General features: G+C 36.2%; 2 protein-coding genes across 9 annotated transcripts in view; both read right to left on the bottom strand.

The window, feature by feature from the left end:
- Positions 1 to 4,696, bottom strand: part of LOC107725506 (contactin-1a-like) — a 12,643-nt gene extending 7,947 nt beyond the window's left edge. The window contains exons 1-6 of the mRNA XM_016534780.1: positions 4,525 to 4,696; positions 3,085 to 3,165; positions 1,890 to 1,931; positions 1,616 to 1,742; positions 1,285 to 1,466; positions 1,066 to 1,161 (exon numbers count right to left, since the gene is read on the bottom strand). Of these exons, the coding sequence (XP_016390266.1) occupies positions 1,066 to 1,161; positions 1,285 to 1,466; positions 1,616 to 1,742; positions 1,890 to 1,931; positions 3,085 to 3,139 (502 nt within the window). The 5' untranslated portion in view covers positions 3,140 to 3,165; positions 4,525 to 4,696. The remainder of the gene's footprint in view (positions 1 to 1,065; positions 1,162 to 1,284; positions 1,467 to 1,615; positions 1,743 to 1,889; positions 1,932 to 3,084; positions 3,166 to 4,524) is intronic.
- A 2,600-nt stretch (positions 4,697 to 7,296) lies between these two features.
- The window catches only part of LOC107725579 (neuronal cell adhesion molecule-like), a 64,609-nt gene continuing 53,389 nt past the window's right edge, over positions 7,297 to 18,516 (bottom strand). For 4 of the 8 annotated variants that reach the window (XM_016534877.1, XM_016534880.1, XM_016534883.1 and 1 more), the window contains 15 exons: positions 18,044 to 18,168; positions 17,836 to 17,865; positions 17,066 to 17,167; positions 16,759 to 16,956; positions 16,607 to 16,677; positions 16,040 to 16,265; positions 15,237 to 15,352; positions 14,913 to 15,117; positions 14,704 to 14,826; positions 14,414 to 14,590; positions 10,747 to 10,869; positions 10,405 to 10,560; positions 9,801 to 9,932; positions 9,513 to 9,591; positions 7,297 to 8,329 (listed from right to left, as the gene is read on the bottom strand). In XM_016534877.1, coding sequence (XP_016390363.1) covers positions 8,095 to 8,329; positions 9,513 to 9,591; positions 9,801 to 9,932; positions 10,405 to 10,560; positions 10,747 to 10,869; positions 14,414 to 14,590; positions 14,704 to 14,826; positions 14,913 to 15,117; positions 15,237 to 15,352; positions 16,040 to 16,265; positions 16,607 to 16,677; positions 16,759 to 16,956; positions 17,066 to 17,167; positions 17,836 to 17,865; positions 18,044 to 18,168 — 2,098 coding nt within the window. In that variant the 3' untranslated portion in view covers positions 7,297 to 8,094. The remainder of the gene's footprint in view (positions 8,330 to 9,512; positions 9,592 to 9,800; positions 9,933 to 10,404; positions 10,561 to 10,746; positions 10,870 to 14,413; positions 14,591 to 14,703; positions 14,827 to 14,912; positions 15,118 to 15,236; positions 15,353 to 16,039; positions 16,266 to 16,606; positions 16,678 to 16,758; positions 16,957 to 17,065; positions 17,168 to 17,835; positions 17,866 to 18,043; positions 18,169 to 18,516) is intronic. The other 4 variants (XM_016534881.1, XM_016534882.1, XM_016534884.1 and 1 more) reach the window with 2 other exon arrangements.

Here is an 18,516-nt window from a genome sequence, read left to right as displayed (position 1 = left end):
CTGAGACACGAAACGCCTCTGGTCTGGTATGATGAAGTTGGGGAAGTCGTTGTAGATCCAGCGGAACATCACCTCACCTGAGAGACAAAAACAACTGAAAGAAATGAGATTTCGGTTGCTGGAAGGAAAGTGGACGTGTGCATAAATCCCCTCTATGATTGTTAGGTATAATGCACCTTAAAAAAAAAAAAAAAAGGTACAAAAGCTGTCACTGGGACGATACCTTTTAGTACCTTAAAGGTACATATTTGGACCTTTTGAAAAGATACCGCCCCAATGACATGCTTTGTACCTTTTTTCCCCGAGAGTATGGTATTTGTATATATTGTTAAAGTAATTTGGTAACACTTTACAATAAGGTTTAATTAGTTAACATTGGTTAAATGCATTGACTAACATTATATAACAATGGAAAATACAAGTGTATTTATTAGTAGTATAGTATTTATTAATCTTTATTAACATTAGTTAATCAAAATACAACTGTGCATTGTTAGTTCAAGTTAGCTCAGGTTCATTAAATAACATCAGCGGATACAACTTTTGATTTTAATAATGTATTAGTAAATGCTAAAATTAACATGAAGATTAATAAATGCGTTTGTTAACTTTTGCTTGTTAGTTCATGTTAACTAATATAGATACGTAATGTTAGAGTTAAAGTGTTAACACTAATTATATCTCAAATATTCTTTATGAAATATTGTGGTGTTATTATTGTTATTAAATTATTAAATCTGAATCAGATTTTAAGAGTAGCTCTAGAAACTGACCATTTTTATTTAGATTTACTCACTTTATTGAATATTATGTCAAAAAGCTATATTATTTGCAATGATTTACATTTATTTATATAATTACTTATTACATTTTAATGTACATTTTACTTTTTTATTTAATGTAAAATTGTATCCAAAATCTTAATCGTAAGTAAATCTTAATTTGAGACAAAAGTTTTTTCTCTCTCTCTCTCTGCTTTTTATCATGGTGGCACAAAAAAGGTTGCATGTGTGTACTATGGCACTGCTAATCAAAGATTTTAAAACAAAAGTGATCACGTCTTACTTGGATAGCGAGAGGGAGGAGAACACAGCAGAACCGCTCCCTGTCCTTCCTTAACACGCACCGGCTCTCTCTCATCTGTAGGGAACTGGTTGAGGTCTACAGCCAGAAAAAGAACAACAACAAAAAAAAAAACTGAGGAGAGAATACGACAAAACAAACATCTGGAAACAGTTTATATTCTTTACAAACATAAGAAATCCTACTGTATCTGTCACATACATCCAAATTTGACGGTGGCCTCTTTGCTGATGACAGTGCCATACACGTTCTTAGCCACACACACATATTTCCCAGCATGCTTGCCCTTGTCTGGGTTGGTGATGACCAGGTTTCCTCCCACCAGGCTAAAGTGCTCATCAGGCTGTTCCATCAGTTTAATTTCCCAGTTGTTTAACCACCATCTGTGAAATACAGTGTTTTATTAATGGCCTTCTGACTGATTTTCTCAAAGATTCTTCTTGCAAGTGCAAACAATTTAGTAAACACCTCCCTGCAATTCCCAGAGTTAATGACAAACAAAGTGCAGGATCAGAAGTGAAAAAAAATGTACTTGATAATGGCTGGAGGATTGGCCCGTGCCCTGCAGTTCATGGAGATTTTGTTCTCTGGTGAATCCTCCGCATACACTGTGTCCAAGGGCTCCTCCTCAAATATGGGCCCAAAGCCTGTGGCCTCCTCTGATGGACATGACATGAGATGAGCCAGCATTATATTCAATATACAAAAAACAACCCAACAATTTGATTGTGGTAAAATATACTAAGGTGAAGAACATCAATACTTCATTTCACGTATTTACTTGTAGGTAAAAGTTAAAGACTTACTGTCAAAAATTCTGGGTTCAAATATCCTGGGTTTAATTGCAGCTGAAAATAAACAAAAACAAAACATTTCAGAATAACTTTAATTTACTTGGACAGCACTTTGTATCATTTGTTTTAGCAGAATTTTTTTTAACATTTGGTATTAAATAAATTTAGTCATATATTACAAATATAAATAGATAATTTAAATGAATAGTTCAGCCAAAAATGAAAAGTCGCTTAATATTACCAACCCTCAGGCTTTCCAAGATGTAGAAGTTAAGATTTGTTTGTTTATCAGAACAGATTTGGAGAAATGTAGCATTATATCACTTGCTCACCAATGGATCCTCTGTAGTGAATGGGTGCCGTCAGAATGAGAGTCCAAACAGCTGATAAAAACATCACAATAATCCACAAGTAATCCAACTTCAGTACATCAATTAATGTCGTCTGAAGCAAAAAGCTGTGTTTGTAAGAAACAAATCCATCATTACAGCATTTTAAATTTAAACCATTGCTTCTGGCCAAAATACAAGTCCGTAATCCATAATAATGCTTTCTCCGTTGTCCTCTCACATCAAAATCCACCGACATGTTTGTTTAGAATTGTTAAGGGCTGTTTTCACTTGATCTGTGCTTATTTCTCTCCTGATTCAGACGAGACAACTTTTTCACTGGATAAACCAATATTATAGATAGAGGATTCATAATTTAGTCGGAAGCGACAATTTGAATTAAAAAAATGTCTTAATGATGGATCTATTTATTACAAACATGCAGCTTTTCACTTCACAAGGTATTATTTGAACGTCGTGTTATAGATGATTGTGATGTTTTTATCAGCTGTTTGGACTCTCATTCTGACGGCACCCATTCACTGCAGCGGATGCATTGCTGAGCAAGTAATGTATTGCTAAATTTCTCCAAACCTGCTTCAATGAATAAACAACTTCATCTACATCTTGGATGGCCTGAGGGAGAGTAGTACACTGAAACAAACAATGAAACAAATTTTCAACATAATTTTGTATGTCTGTATGTGGGAGTATCCTACCCCAAACTCTAATTTTTAGAGTTAAAAAAACATTGTCTACTATATTTAATATAATTTTTTTTATATCTGGACAAGAGGAATTCAGCTAAAATCTTGGAATAATTTTGTACCTAAAATTTAGCTAAACACACACACACACACACACATTCAGTTCCTCACCGGCCAATAAGAAGAAGTAAGAGAGCACACACAGAAGCATGGCTGGGGTCACCATCTTGATCTGACAGTTAAAAACCAAGCCTGAGAAAGAGAAAAACAGAAAGAACGTGTGTGTGTGTGTGTGTGTGTGTGTGTGTGTGTGTGTGTGTGTGTGTGTGTGTGAAATGCTGTATAGCTGCAGTGTGTTGAAGCTACTGAAAGCTGCATTGTCTCACTCTGATGTGCAGACCGTAGCAGACTGTGTCTAAAATGGAAACATTAACAATTTATTGCATCCTACCCATATTAAAAGTGAATCAGCAATCCATACCTTCTCTCTCACTCACACACAGATGCACATATGTAGACATGCATGTTTACACCCACAAGTTCAGTCATGACTGCAGATGTAACACATAAAGGAAAGGTAAATCTGAATTTTAGCATAAACACATACACAGTTGCTATATACTACATGCAATCATGCTGCAGCATATTTCTTATTTGCTGCCACTGCACTTTTATAGGCTACATGCTTGCAGAGGGTGAGCAAGAACATTTTTATCTGCCACCTAAAATATGTCAGATTATCATGCATCTATAGAACATGTTTGGCCATCCATCTCTCTAAATAATTGTTTTTAGAAGTTATGCACATGGGGTCCACTTCTATGCATGGTATTTTCACCAATCTCTTATAATCTCATTGCATCCTCTGATCTGCTGTCTGCTCTTGTCCTGCACACTCGGATTTAGGTCACTGCATGTCTACTGTAAACTCATACTAAGCGAGTGGCAGTAAAAATCTAACAGCTGATCTGAATGATCTTCAAACGCACTGGAATACAAGGATTTACCTTTTAATTTAAGAGAGCAATAAAAATAGCTGAATTTCACTGTCCTTTTCCTCATTTGTTTTTTAAATATTATAATTAGAGTTTGGTGTGATCATAACATATTAAGTGTATTTTGGTAATAACTGCGTCATTGGTGATAACTCTATCCTTTTTGTTGCCAGGAAACCGAGGACTAACTTCTGTCCCGTTTAAACTTTAGGCAAGTAAATATCATATAATTAACTCGCATCACAGCTTCTTTCAGCATAACAATTAACAAATTTATCGGTATGTTAAAAATAGCCTAACTTATATCATGTAATTTGTATGAATTCACACTTATTAATTTATTATTATTTTTCAATAATACCTGTAATATGTATTCTACTTTTATTGTGTATTTTGTTTGTTTATTGTATGCATTTTTATTATTAAAGGGATGACATCAACTATGACCGGACTCGTCCACCCTGTTCTTCTGCATTGCGGTATATTCCCAAACTGCGCGGAACACCTTCATCCGGACTTTAGCATGCAGAATAAACTCCTGAAGGTCACAGACAGATCGTATTCTCACCAGAAACCCTCACAGCGTCACATATCATCATATGAGCAGCAAACTTACCGGAAGAATGCGTTAAATCCTTCGTCAAACCCACAGACCTGGATCAGAAGCACCGCGTCGCCCCGCAGCCCAGCGCGGCTCCAGCCTGCTATTGGATGAGAGCGGAAGCTGCGCATGCCAGGATGCCAGAACACAGAGGGATGCTGTCTCAGTCCATGTGCTGCTGCAGTGGATCTCAAACTAGTCAAGGTGATTTTAAGGCACTTGTGAATTATGAATTCAAAATGTATATGGACCAGCACGTGATTTTTGGTGATTTAAGGTAATAAGAGGCTTATGCACACACATCTGTTCAAATCCACTGGATTAAATTCCTACACTGGCAGGGGAGGGAAAGAAATAGATTTTTGTTGTTGTTTGTTTGTATGTAGAAACAGTGCAGGGAGGAAACTGTGGCACTCCAGATGTGGCTGCAGAATGTATATAATTCTTTTTTCTATTTTATTTTTTATATAGGCTTATATACGTATATTGTGTATTTTATTATTCTTATTTTTTCCAAGACTCTCCAAATAAGTGAATCAGTCCAATCGGATAAAAAGGCCAAAATGACTTGGGTGAATGCTTAAGGTTTTATTCTAGCACTTATAACATTTAAGGGACAGTGGGGTAAGATGTATAGAGTGCATTTTCTGCCAATTTTAAATCAATTAATTTAATTATAAAAATGAAAATGAAAACCAGATTAACAAATTCATTATAAAAAGGAAACTGTCAAGTTATCATTTGGGGGTACATTTCCATTTTAAATAAAAATATGAACATAAATTGGTTACATTATCTACATTTTGCTGCACATCATTATCATTAATAATAAATAAAATAAAATTATATATATATATATATATATATATATATATATATATACACAAAACAAAAAGCTTCAACTGCTTGAATTATCTTTGACTTTAAAAGTCGCTTTGACATAAAAAAAATAGTTTTAGCAACAAAAAATATTTTCTTTAATTTAAATGAATGTTCTTTGATTAAGATTATTGAGTATAAGGAATAAAATCAAAAACAGACAGATGGTAGTGAAATCCGGAAACCAACATTTATTTAAATCCTTTTATATACAAAATATTTTTTTTTTGCGATTATATTATAGAGTAAACCATTTCACAGCCTTTCATGCTTTATTTTCCATGTAGCTTTAACATTAACCAGAATATTATTTTACACACTACGTTTCATTCGTCTTTGCCCCCTCCGACAAAAACACTTCAAAAGGTTCTGCACCTACAGCAGTGCAATCCGGCCTCCTTCTTTGGGGATGCGTCCATTTTCTTATTTTCCCTACAGAAAAAAAGTCATAAACTACCTGGCCAAATAGAAAAGAAAACAACAGTGCCATTAAAAGAGTAAGAGCTGATGTGTGTGTGAATTCAGGTGGAACACTGTGCGGTTTTCTGCAGCGCTACCTTACGCATACTCAATCATCGGTTGATCTGTTCTTCAGACTCAGGAAATAGGGTTGTCATCACTTTTCAAGTGGGGTTTTTTTCATCCGAAGTGACTTATAGTACACAAATTGCTGGGACAGTTCCCTTAGAGCACTCTGGGATATACTGTCATGCTCAAGGGCTCAGTTATGATCGGATATCTCAGCAGCTTTATCATTCACGGTCCACCCCGGCATCCTTTAATGAGTCTAAAACAAAATTTTGGCTAGATATTTACAAAGCAAATGTCAGATCTATACATTAAAAAGCAGACAATTCCAAACTAAAAAACTTGATGCAAGTTATGACAAGCTAAATCATGAAAATCTAGGGCCTTGCCAGAAAAAAAGGCTCGCCCCATATATACAGTGGACAGACATAAACACACATTCACACACATCCATTCCAAACGCACACATATATTCATGCATGCCTGCATAAACCGCACACACTCAAGCCGTATTTGACGACAGCACCCCTGTCGACCGTGTGTTTAGTGAAGCCCTGATTTCACTACACTCGACAGCTCGTAATACTTCATAACATGCAGTAACATGATTTAAAAAACGGTTACATGTGAGAATGTGTATATTTCTGCCTACTGGTATCGCATATGTTGAGGTCTTCCCAAGGACAAGCCACTGCAAATACCACAGTTGGTCATTTCCATTGCTGTTATGAGTTGCCATAAATGTGTCAAATCAGACCAATCAACAGCAGTTCACTCTTTACAGAGAAGTGGCAGTATTTTTAGCTGTCGACAGGGGGAATGAGATGCCCCTCACCCCAATTTGAGGTGACTTCTGTGGCGGCTGTGTAGGTGACATAATCTCCTTAAGTCTTGCGGTCTTCGCTCAGCCCAGGACTTCGGTGTCACTTGCAGTACTGATATAAAAAATGGCTGCGCTCAAAGCGATGAGAGGGAATCTCGTTTTTAAGTATAGAATAATGTTTTCTACCAAGGCACTAAGGAACCGTGCTGAGGGGCCTTCGATGCATCCCATACTGTACAACCGAACCAAGAGCAGCGTGAATTCTGGTGCCCAGAGTGGGGTCACGGGTGGCTACATGGCTGACTGGGGGGCTTTCCTTCACAATAACAGTTCTGGATGAAGTGAACCTTAACTAGTCTATCGATGACTTTTCTTCAGGGATAAAACATTGAAAAATGTAGTCGTAAAGTAAATAGAATAAACACAGGGCGCAAAATGAACAAGAGAACTGAGAAAAGGATAAAACCACGTCTGTGTAGAGTGCTTGTGTGTTAAAAACATGCTACCTCACATCCCTGATAACCAGTTTTTAAATTCTGTGGATTTTTTTTTTCGTATATATTCAAAACTTCTGACGCCTAAGAACAGCTTTTACACGTATTACATACTTCACAACAATGCCCACAAAGACATTGGTGCCTGAAATGCGCATAATACCGATTTGAACACTGACGACAGAACGCAACAGGCATTAGCTGTGAAGCAAAAGTGAGTATCATATAGTCAGACGAGGTTCACGGTCTCCACAACGCTGGCTAAAGGTGCGGTCACATTAGCGAAGTTTTGCGCGCAAAAAAGTCCATTGTATATTGTCAATAGTGTAGCCATGAATGAGGCACTGTTCACACAGAAGTCACTTTGAATCCGTGAAAACTTGAACCTGTTTACTAATGGAAAATCGAACCGATTCCTACTGAAACGATTGGATTTTGCTTGTGAAAATTTGCAGAATAACTGTAAATGTGACCGCACCTTAATGCTGAGGGTGTGACGTCAATTACTGATTCCATGCGAGTCCAAGGGACAAGATGGTGTGATACAATGCCATCTGACGTAAACGGGGCCATGTTAATAAAATATATGTCAATTTATATATTCCTGTACACATATATCAATATATATGTATGCTCGCTGTGAGATAATACACTTAATATGTCTCAATATCACGTGACTCTCATTCCGACCAATCGCGGTGAAGCTTGGACTGGCCCTCATCTCGCATTCTCACTGTCTTTCATTAGGGGCGTTTGTTTTATTTATTTTGCTGTGATGTTAGGGGGTCACAGTGCAATAGAGACTGTTCTCCATATGATGGTGTGACAAGGAGGTGGGGTGTTGGATGGGTCAAAGGTCAGTTACACAAAGGAGTTCATGGCGTTGACCGGAGACGGAGCCTCCGAACTCTCGTTGCCCTCCGCCGTGTCTTTTTCCTTCTTCCCACTGTACTGGCCGATGAATGAGCCATCCTCGTTGAACTGGCCGTCTCCTCCCTCGCCGTAATCCACCAGGCTGTCGTCACTGTCGTCCTTCTTGACCGTCCCATTGGATGGGGTCCGGCTGCCTTTCAAGGGCTTGTGATCCTCCGTGTCACTGATGTAAAGAGTAGAGACAAGGGGAGGGGAGGGGAGGATATTACAATAGCACAATTTAAACCATCTAAACGAGATAGTGGATTCAACATGTCCATTTCCAACATGCTGTTTAGTGCAGGTATTTTCACAATGCGTCTCTCTTATATCCGGAAGGCATGTTCATAACTGGTCATAACGTGCATTCGGAAGGGTAAATTTGGCCACATTCATCATAATGCATAAACCACTTCTCTCAAAACTGGAAAAACCATAAAATAACCATTGAGGATTTCTAAACAAAAGCAGTAAAATATAAATAAAACAAAGTCAAATCACTATATGCAATCCAAAAATACAAATAACTATGCAAAATTCTTTTTTTTTTTTCTTTTCGGATTTAAAAGTTTAGTCAAGGTTGGGTTTGGGTTGACCGTAAAATTTACAGCCATCTGTTTGATTTTCTACTGTAACTAGAAGATGAATAATGGAGGATTTTATGCATGCAAGACTTGCAACGCCCCTCTTACCTTTCTGTAGATCTGAACTCCCCCCAAAATTAAAACACACAGGAGGAACAAATAAGACAGACTGACATGGTTGACAATGAGGTTATCACTTTACAGTAAAGAAAAAATGTATGCAGAGACATAATACACAACAAATGATGGACTTCATGAACAGGACATGTGAAATACAATTGTGAAACATGGGACATGTGAAATAAATGTGTTAATACAAGACAGCAAAACAAACATGGCTGATGGCTGCTGTCAATTGTGATTCTGATTTGGCACTTTCAGAAGCTGAAATTGAATTAGAAAGATCTCAAATATTCCAAGGTACATTATATATAATTTAATTAATATTTAATATATAATATTTCTATACTGAATTTATGTCCTGAATTAGCTATCGTGAGTTGAAACCATCCAGTTCCAATAATATTTACTCCATTGCTTCAGCAATAATAATGACAGTATGGTTTGCTCCTGCTTTCTTTAAGCTGTTTTGTGGTGAGGCCAAAGATGTTTACATTCATCTCAGAGGAATGAAAAAATTACGGTCTGAATCCCTGAGCAAGAGAAGTTTGCTTTCAATCAGTCGTGAAACAACAACAACATCACTTTAACACTTTGTAACATTTTTCTTATCAAAGTGATATAAATAGGTGTAGATTAACTCCTATAAGTTGTTTTCCTCACCTGTACTCCCCAAATGTCCCATCATCTTCTTTCATGGGCTGGATTTCTGGGTCTTGATGGGCATCTTCTTTTTCTTTTACTATGAGATTGGAAAATCAACAAGTTGCATGGTATTGAAGTTCACAGGGTTCACATGTGTATGCAGAATCTTAAATATTTCTTATTTTATGTTACTTTTTTTTTTTTATGTGGCCTGTGCATCGTTTAAAAGATTTGAGATTCAGCATTAGCACCACACAGATGTACTTAACTTCCAGTTTCACACATCAATTTTGTACATTCACTTACCTGGATATTTGCCTCCTTTGTTCCTCTTTATAAAGCAAACGATGAGGAGCACCAGGATCAGCAAAGCAATGGCACACATCAGCCCGATAAACCAGCCCTGCGTGGCTATGTCAACCTGCTTGCTAGTCATGGCTGCAGAAAAAAGATAGGACAAAATGAACCAATCCTCACTTTTCTTTCATTTTAAATGTTATGGTTAATTTATCGTGCAGATGTCACACAAAACAACAACAACACAAAATATTGGCATCTACAGTAAAGTAAAAATGAACATGAGCTGAACATCAAGGTAACAAAAACCTCAAATCTTTGTTTTTATGACGGTAACAAGAAACATGGATTTGAGGAAGTGTATTTAACGTCCTCTGACGATATATAAGACAACCGCTGTAGGATGGCAAAGAAAAAAGGAAGGAAGAAAAGATGGACAAACGTAATTCTGGCATGCATCTATATTTCCATAAACCCATCTGGACTCATGCGTAATTTGCTAATATTCCAAACCAAAACTACAGGTAATGTCTGGAACTGAGTCTGGGCGGGGCTTCACGGGTGAGTGACAGGTGAGGCTGATGCTGGTGGTCTACAGACATGGTCTCCTCACCTGGAACTGTAATCAACATCTCCTCTGTACTGTGGACCGTAGTGTCCGAGTGGTCTTTGGCTACCACCCGAACCCTATAGGACATCCCCGGCTTTAGTCCTTTAATCTGATATGTCCGAGTGCCATTTACAAACTCTGTTTTCCAGGGTTCTTTACCTGGAGAGAAGGGCCGACGGCAGGGGAGATTATGGCAAAACTAATTACATAGCAAAAAGGTTGATTTTATTGATTATTATAGTATAATTTGTATAATAATAATTTGTATAATTAAACTGTGATTTTAAATATGCGAAAAATTCACATGGCATTGAAATTTTAAAATTTGAAGGAGGACAATCTTACTGTTATCAACAACATATTCCACATAAACATTCCTATCCGGCCCCGAGTATTCCCAGCTTATCACAGCATGGTCCTCCTCCACCGAGGAGTTCACGCTCCCAAACATCCGACCAGCAGGAGGCGCTGATCAAACAAGGAAAAATACAAGTGACAGAAGAATTTAGAGATTATGAAAAAGAGTCTAGTGGCCCCAAAAACTATCACCTTTATATGTTTATATGTTATTAAGTTGCACTTTACTTAAAGCCTATATGTATAATGCATTATAAAGGGTTATTAAAGGGTATAATGCATTATAATTATGCATAATATGCAGTGTAATACATTATATCTTGTTCTAAATAATTATAACTGAATTTAAAATGCATATTGTAACAATGAACTGACAAGTGTTATAATGTGTTAACTGTGGTTACAATTATTCATGAGATTGTACAATGCATCATAAGGTGCATTACAAAGCATCATTAATGCATTAAAACTACTTTTATAATGCATTATACATAAAGGCTTTAAGTAAAGTGTTACCAAAGTTGCTTCCAATAAAAGCTCCAGCATAATTTGTTTGCAAATGCAACTTGATTTTATATTTTATATCTAATCTAAAGAAATTCACAGATTTTAAGTGTCTTTTTAGGATCACTAGAGATGTATTTTTTTAAATTACTTACAGTAGATTACCATTGAAAATTTTGGGGTACGTTTTTTTTATATTTATGAAGGAATTCACTTATGTTCACCAAGGCTGCATTTATTTTTCTGGATTCTTTGATGAATATGAAGTTAAAAAAAAACCTGCATTTTTTAAATAAAATTATATTTAGTAATATTATAAATTTCTTTACTGTCATTTTTGATCAATTTAATGCATCCTTGCTGAATTAAAGTATTAAATTCTCTTTAAAAAATTTACTGACCCCAAACTTTTGAACTGTACTGTATATGTAACTGTCATCACTCACTTTTTACTATACTGTAAATCATGTAAAGCTCAAATAATGATTGTGACTTCTTGTGAGATTTTAAAAGGTATAACATCTACAGATTCCTGTTCAATACTGTATCACACAAGCATAACAATGAAGGAAAGAGAGAAAAGGTGCCGGGGCAGGAGTGTTTGTACCCTTGTGAAACGGGGACTGCAAAGATTGAGTGACAGGGGGGGTTGGTGGTGGTAAAGGGGGGGCTGAGCCTGGAAGAATACAGAGAATAGTGAAACACACAACATGAAACACAAAACATTAGAAAGAGAGAAAACAAGGCAGTGAAAAAGAGAAATACAGATCTGAGTTAACAGCATGCAGGAACATGCAGATCACTGGTGCAATGAGAGCTAGTTACTGTGTGTTTCTGAGAGGACGCTGGGGTCAAGGCAGAGAGATCTGGGCCTGTCTTATCATATGTTTGAACATCACTCTACACTCAAAAACATCTAATGTCCTTGTCTACACTAGTTAAAAGGATAGTTCACCCCAAAATTAAACTTCTGGTATTTACTCACCAAACCCGTACGACTTGGAATTGAAAATAATTTCATATTATGAACATTTTCACACAATAATCAGTTGTTAACCTCCAAAACTGTCAAAAAGGGCAATAAAGGAAAGCCATATGACTCATGTGCAACAGTTTGTGATACGATAGCATTACTGTGATGAATGGACCAAAATTTAAGTCATCGTTCACTGATAATCTTCTCCTGCAGTGAGTTAACTGCGACTGAGTAAATGTTACGATTCAGTTCAATTCATGAATAATTTCAATTCATAAACAAATCATTTAGTCCAATTTGTGAACTTAAAATAGCATTTAAAAGAACCGACTCAGAGGAATGATTCACTCATTGATTCGGTTCTCGAATTGAACTCACTGACTCAAGTGACTCTTGAATAGTAGCAGTTCTTGAATTACATTTACATTTAGTCATTTAGCAGACACTTTTATCCAAAGCGACTTACAAATGATGATTTTTCACTAGAGTTCACTGGGTGGAAAGATAATGAGTGAATAATTCAACAAGTTGCATGGCATTAAAGTTTTAAGACATTTGTACAGAGAAGTTCTCATGGTAGTTCAAGAGTCTTCAATGATCTCAAGTCGTCTGAAATCATACAATAGTGTTACTGTGACCAAAAGAATCATTATGTGCAGTGAGTTTTTAACGATGAGACTGAGTCAAAGAGGTGATTCAGTTCAATTCATGAATCATTTGAATTAATCAATTCAGCTTAGTCCAATTTGGGAACTTAGTCATCATTCAAAAGAACGAATTTAGAAGAGCAATTTATTCACTGATTTATTCAGTTTATTCAATTTTATTATTTTGCAATTTATTCAGTTCTCGAATTCACTATGTGGAACAATTCTGAGTGAATAACGACTTTAAATTCATTCTGATCTTTATATAAAGTAACATGTGGCTTCAAAAGACTTGAAATATATTGCACATGCCATGTGAATCACTGTAATGATGCTTTTTTGTCATTTTTGGAGCCGACTTGTAGACTGTACTGTAAGAGCTGCAAAAATTCTCCTTTTGTGTTTCACAGAAAAAATAACAGCATACAGCCATTCAGGCAATCAACCAACAGCATTTATTTTTGGGTGAACTATTCCTTTAAACAGCAGATGTTCTAACTAAGCCCTACTGAAAGCAGTGGGATGGAATTTGCATTTGCTGGTAACATGATTCTCCATGACATATGGAGCAGGCCGAGTCAGGTGTAAAGCTTTTTGGCCTGAGGAGGTTCATGCATTAGTATCTATCTCTTTTCAGTGCTATAGTGCCTTTCTAGTCTGAGAGAGAGAGAGAGAGACAAAAGAAGAGAAAGGTAGAGGGAATATACTGTAAGTAGCAGCCACCTGACAACCAAAATATATGCAGTAAGTCACGAAATATGATGCTGCTGGAAGGTACATACATACAAAAAAAAACAAGTTTAATCATGAAAAATTAAAAGGCCAGAACATCCTTATTTACATACACAGACAGAATGAAAAAGGCAAAAAAAAAAAAATCAATGTATAATTGAAAAAATCAATCAATCAATTAATAAATGAATACATTTTCTTAAACATTATTGTCTTGTTTTCCAAGAGAATTGTAATATATCTCTAAAACAGCATCTATTTAATTGAGAAGCAAAATTGCATAAAACATTAGAATTAAAAAGAATTAAGTTAATTTTTTTCTAACTACACTGTTTCCAAAAAATTAATACAAAATTTTGTGAAGTTGTGTGCTTCAAATAAGATAAAAATACTGATTAAGAATATGACATAGTGAATTGCACTATAAATAAATATAAATATTGTTTAAAAATATAATAAAATATAAAGTACACAAAAATATAAATAAAATATAAAAATAAGTCAAATATAAATAAACAAACGAACAAATGGCATGTTATGTATGTGTTAAATCTATTCATAGAATATGCAACCCTTAATGAATTAAAAGCATTATATTGTAGACGTACAACATGGACTACGAACAAGAAGACTCCGATTCAGGAAATTGAGGATTGAAACACAAACCTTTGTACAAGTTTTATATTGCTTGCAATTTATGTGAAGCCACCGCTGAGGATAGAATACTGCACCTGGATCCTTGCCTCAAATCCTGAAAATGTTATATTGTAAAATCATTCACAAAGCTAGTCCTCACCTTCGTCCACCATTGTGAAGCCCTCTGTTGTGACAGTGGGGCCAGAGCCCTTGATAGTCATGGCGTTCAAATAGAACTTGTAGTGAGTGCTGTGCTTGAGGTTTTCCAGAGTGATGCTGGTCTCGTTTGCTGGTAGAAGCAGCTCTTTGAGCGGCCCAAGTTCATCTGTTGTATTGACTGCAAGGAGAGAGAGGAGAGTTTACATAGAGAGGATGAAAAGTGTAAGCGATCGGCATCTTTTTATAAATCAACAACAAAAACCCATAAAACATGACCCAATTCAGACTTACTAGGCTGGTATTTGAGCAAGTATCCTGTCAAGTGACCGTTATATTCTACAGGTGGCACCCACTTCACAATCAATGAGTCCAGGTTCAGATTTTTGATTTTTAAATCTGCAGGAGGCCCAGGAACTAAAAAAAATTTATATAAATTGTTTTCCTTTAAATAATTCTTCATACTTTGACAAGTGAGTACATATAGTAAGTACACACTCTACCTCCCTCTGGTGTTTCAAATATGTGATTGGAGCTGGTGGGTCCGTCTCCTTTCCTGTTGAAGGCTCTAATGTTGAGGGTGTACTGGCTGTAGGGATGAAGGCCGATCAGAAGACCCTCCGGCTCACTCCCGTGAAAGATGAGCTCCTGTGGTTTCACGGGCTCAGGGTCTTGCTTGTGCAGGCTTCTCATTTTCCAGTAACTCACCTACAAAATGGCAACATCTTAGACTGTTTGCAGCTCAAATGTCAACATCTTTAGGTAGATCTCCGTAATTGGTGAATAATATTAGAGATGTAAATGTATTTTCTGTGTTAAGTAAGTACCTTATATCCATTCAGTCGCCCTTGTACTGTTGAAAGAGGAACAGCGTCCCAGCGCACTTCGGCCACTGTCCCATTCTGAACCGAAACTTTTACGTTCTCTGGGGCCACATTTGGTACTAAGATGACAAAGACATACAAAACTTTTTTTTTTTGTAATTACAATTTGAACTACTGTATATTCCATATTTCTAGGAATCTGTCCACCATCTCGGATGAAAATTTTCAGTGCATACATGTGTACATGTGACGCCTGTTTAGATTTTGGCCCCAATCAGCATAATATAATATAATATAATATAATATAATGACAATGAATAAAATACACTGCAAATTATGTAAAATAATATTTAAATTTACATTAATATAAATATAATGCTATGTGAAATAATGTTATATTAAAATAATCTTGATATAAATATTAGTGCTGTCAAACGATTAATCGTGATTAATCGCATCCAAAATAAAAGTTTTTGTTTACATAATATGCGTGTACTGTCTATATTTATAATGCATATATAAAAAAACACACATACAGTATATATTTTGAAAATATTTACATGTATTTACATGTATATATTTATATTCATATAATTAATATTATATATAAATATATTTAATATATGAACATAACCTTTTTTCTTAAATATATGCATGCATGCGTGTGTATTTATATATACAAATATACACAGCACACACACATATATTATGTAAACAAAAACTTTTATTTTGGAATGCGATTAATCAAGATTAATCATTTCACAGCACTAATAAATATATTTGAGTGCTTTCTGAAGCTTACTCACAGTCTTCTCCTGAGTATCCCAGCACCACTTCTGGTCTGGGACCAGAACCGTAGTCATTGACTGCTTGCACGGTGACTTCATAGGGTGCAAAAGTGGGCGTTCCTGTCACCACATATTGCGAGACATTGGCCAGAGTGAGTGAAGTCCATTGCTGATCCAGATCTTTCTGTCTCCAGCTCACCTTGTACTGTAAGCCTGGACCGTTCGACTCCAGCCCAGTCAGCTCCTGGTCACCAGACATTAAAAGGAAACCACGTAAACTAGGAACTAGGAACTCAGCTAAATTAGTAGGTATAGCATTAAAAATAAAGGTTTGTTATTGGGATCTATGGTTCCTCGGAAGAACATCCATGGAACCTTTCCAATGCACAAAGGTTTTCTGTAGTAGAAAAAAAATCTTATTCACCCTAAAAAAACTGATCTGATTAAGTACTGATTCTCTAAGGTACTGGTTCTCTAAGGAACCTAAAATGGTTCTTCAATAACATTGCTGTGAAACCCCCCTTTTGTAACCTTTATTTTTTGGATTGTACTCTACTGAATAAAATCAAATCATAAGTGTTTTACCCTCCAAGTTATTGTCATACTGTCAGGTGACGTTCCAATGACTTCAACGTCTGATGGATTCCCGTCAGGCCCTGTGAGAATCACAATCAAACTTTGATTCATAAAAATACAAGGACGTTTAAAGATTCTATTTTCATGCTAGGGTAACTCACGTGCAGGGTTGGTTCTGTACTGTCTGGATGGAGCGCTGGGTTCACTCAGTCCCACGTCATTGAGTGCCAGGACCCTGAAGGAGTAATACGCATACGGGGAAAGCTCCAGGTGTGCTGTGGTGCTGGTTACTGAGACTTCAGTCATATTGACCCATACTCCAGGCTTGTGGAGCGAATCTTCATATTGGATCAGGAACACTGAGGTAACCAATAAAAATGGATCAGAAAAGCAGACCTAAATGTTTCTGTTGACCTATTACGTGGATCACCAATTGATCTACCACAAGGTAACAATCAAAGAACTCACATTGAAGAGGACTATTGTTTTCATCACCAGGGGTCCATGTAAGCTGAACACTGCGCTCTCGTTGGTCTGTCAGCTCCAGGTCTGTGGGCGGGTCTGGTTGCTCTGGAAAACCAGATTTTATGAGACACAAAACTCCATCCAGCTCAATTACACCAGACATTAGAAACATGCAACACAAGCCCAAATAATAAAAAAAAAAAGAATATACCACCAACTTAAAAAAATATGTCACAGACGGAAATGTGACATTCTGTTAAAGGCACGATTTTAAAGTGTCAAACCAATCTCATGAGAAAACGTATTTAGTTTACATTTTAGAGAATTCGTGGCAAATTCGTATGAATTTGTACGATCTGAGTCGTACAAAAACACAAAATTTGTAGAAAAAATAAGCATCAAGGTGAACCACTGAACTAAACTCAGTGGGGTGTAAGCAGATGAATACATAAACATGAGATTGTACGAATTTGCTGCTAACTCATCAAAATGTAAATTAGTCACAAATTGCCATGAGAGTCTGTTGGTAAAGCTGAAACCACACAGGTCTTTATTTCCAAACGAGGTCAGGAAAAGTTTAGTGAGCTGCCTCATTTGCGAAAACTAAAAACCAAAATTGCCTTTAACAGTTTATGTATCAATGGGAAACATCCACAAAGCACATTCATAAGCACATATCAGGAAGGTGATGAGGGATAAACAAAAAAAGCAAAAATACAAATGCATCAAATGGTTTTGGGACCGGTTTGGGAACTGAAAGAAGTGCATTTTACCCATTATTATAGGTGGCGTTGGTGTGGCCTCTGACAAGGAAAGCAGGTTTGAGGAAGTCAAAAGTTAATTATACAAAAAGTATATATTCAACTGTACAACAGCACCCATATAAAAATCTAGGAAGCCATTGTATAATGTACAGTTTCTGAGAAAATGACTGCCTGAAGCAGGTGAGAGTGTTAAGAGTGATGTATAAACTGAGCGTACCGACTACTGTGAGCATGGCGCTGGCTGAATCTTGGTCAAGGGTGGTGTTTCTGATGCAGGTGTAGTTGCCCTCATCGTCCTCTCTCACGTCATGTATAGTCAGGCTGTCAGAGCCCACCTCAAATCTACACACACAAACACACACCTGCTAGTCAGGCCACCTTTCAGAGCAAATAAACTGAGACTTCGTTATTTTTACTTTTCTCAAACCTCATAAGTTAACATTTAGATCAAAAGTGCTTTTTTGTGAATGGATTTTTATTTTAATTTTCCAAATTTTTCTCTTGTATACTGTATATACAGTACTCTACTGTTCAAAAGTTTGGGGTTGGTAAGTTTTTTAAAAATATTTTTTAAAATTACTCTTATGCTCACCAAGGCTTCATTTATTAAAAAAAAAATACAGTAAAACAATAATATTGTTAAATATTTTAATTTAAAATAACCATTTTCTATTTTAAAACATTTTAAAA

The sequence above is a fragment of the Sinocyclocheilus rhinocerous genome, unplaced genomic scaffold (genome assembly GCF_001515625.1).
Source record: "Sinocyclocheilus rhinocerous isolate Xijiao unplaced genomic scaffold, SAMN03320098_v1.1 scaffold153, whole genome shotgun sequence".
In the NCBI taxonomy this organism is placed as follows: domain Eukaryota; kingdom Metazoa; phylum Chordata; class Actinopteri; order Cypriniformes; family Cyprinidae; genus Sinocyclocheilus; species Sinocyclocheilus rhinocerous.
Note: the sequence above shows the minus strand (reverse complement) of the source record. Positions and strands in the feature narration are given on the sequence as shown.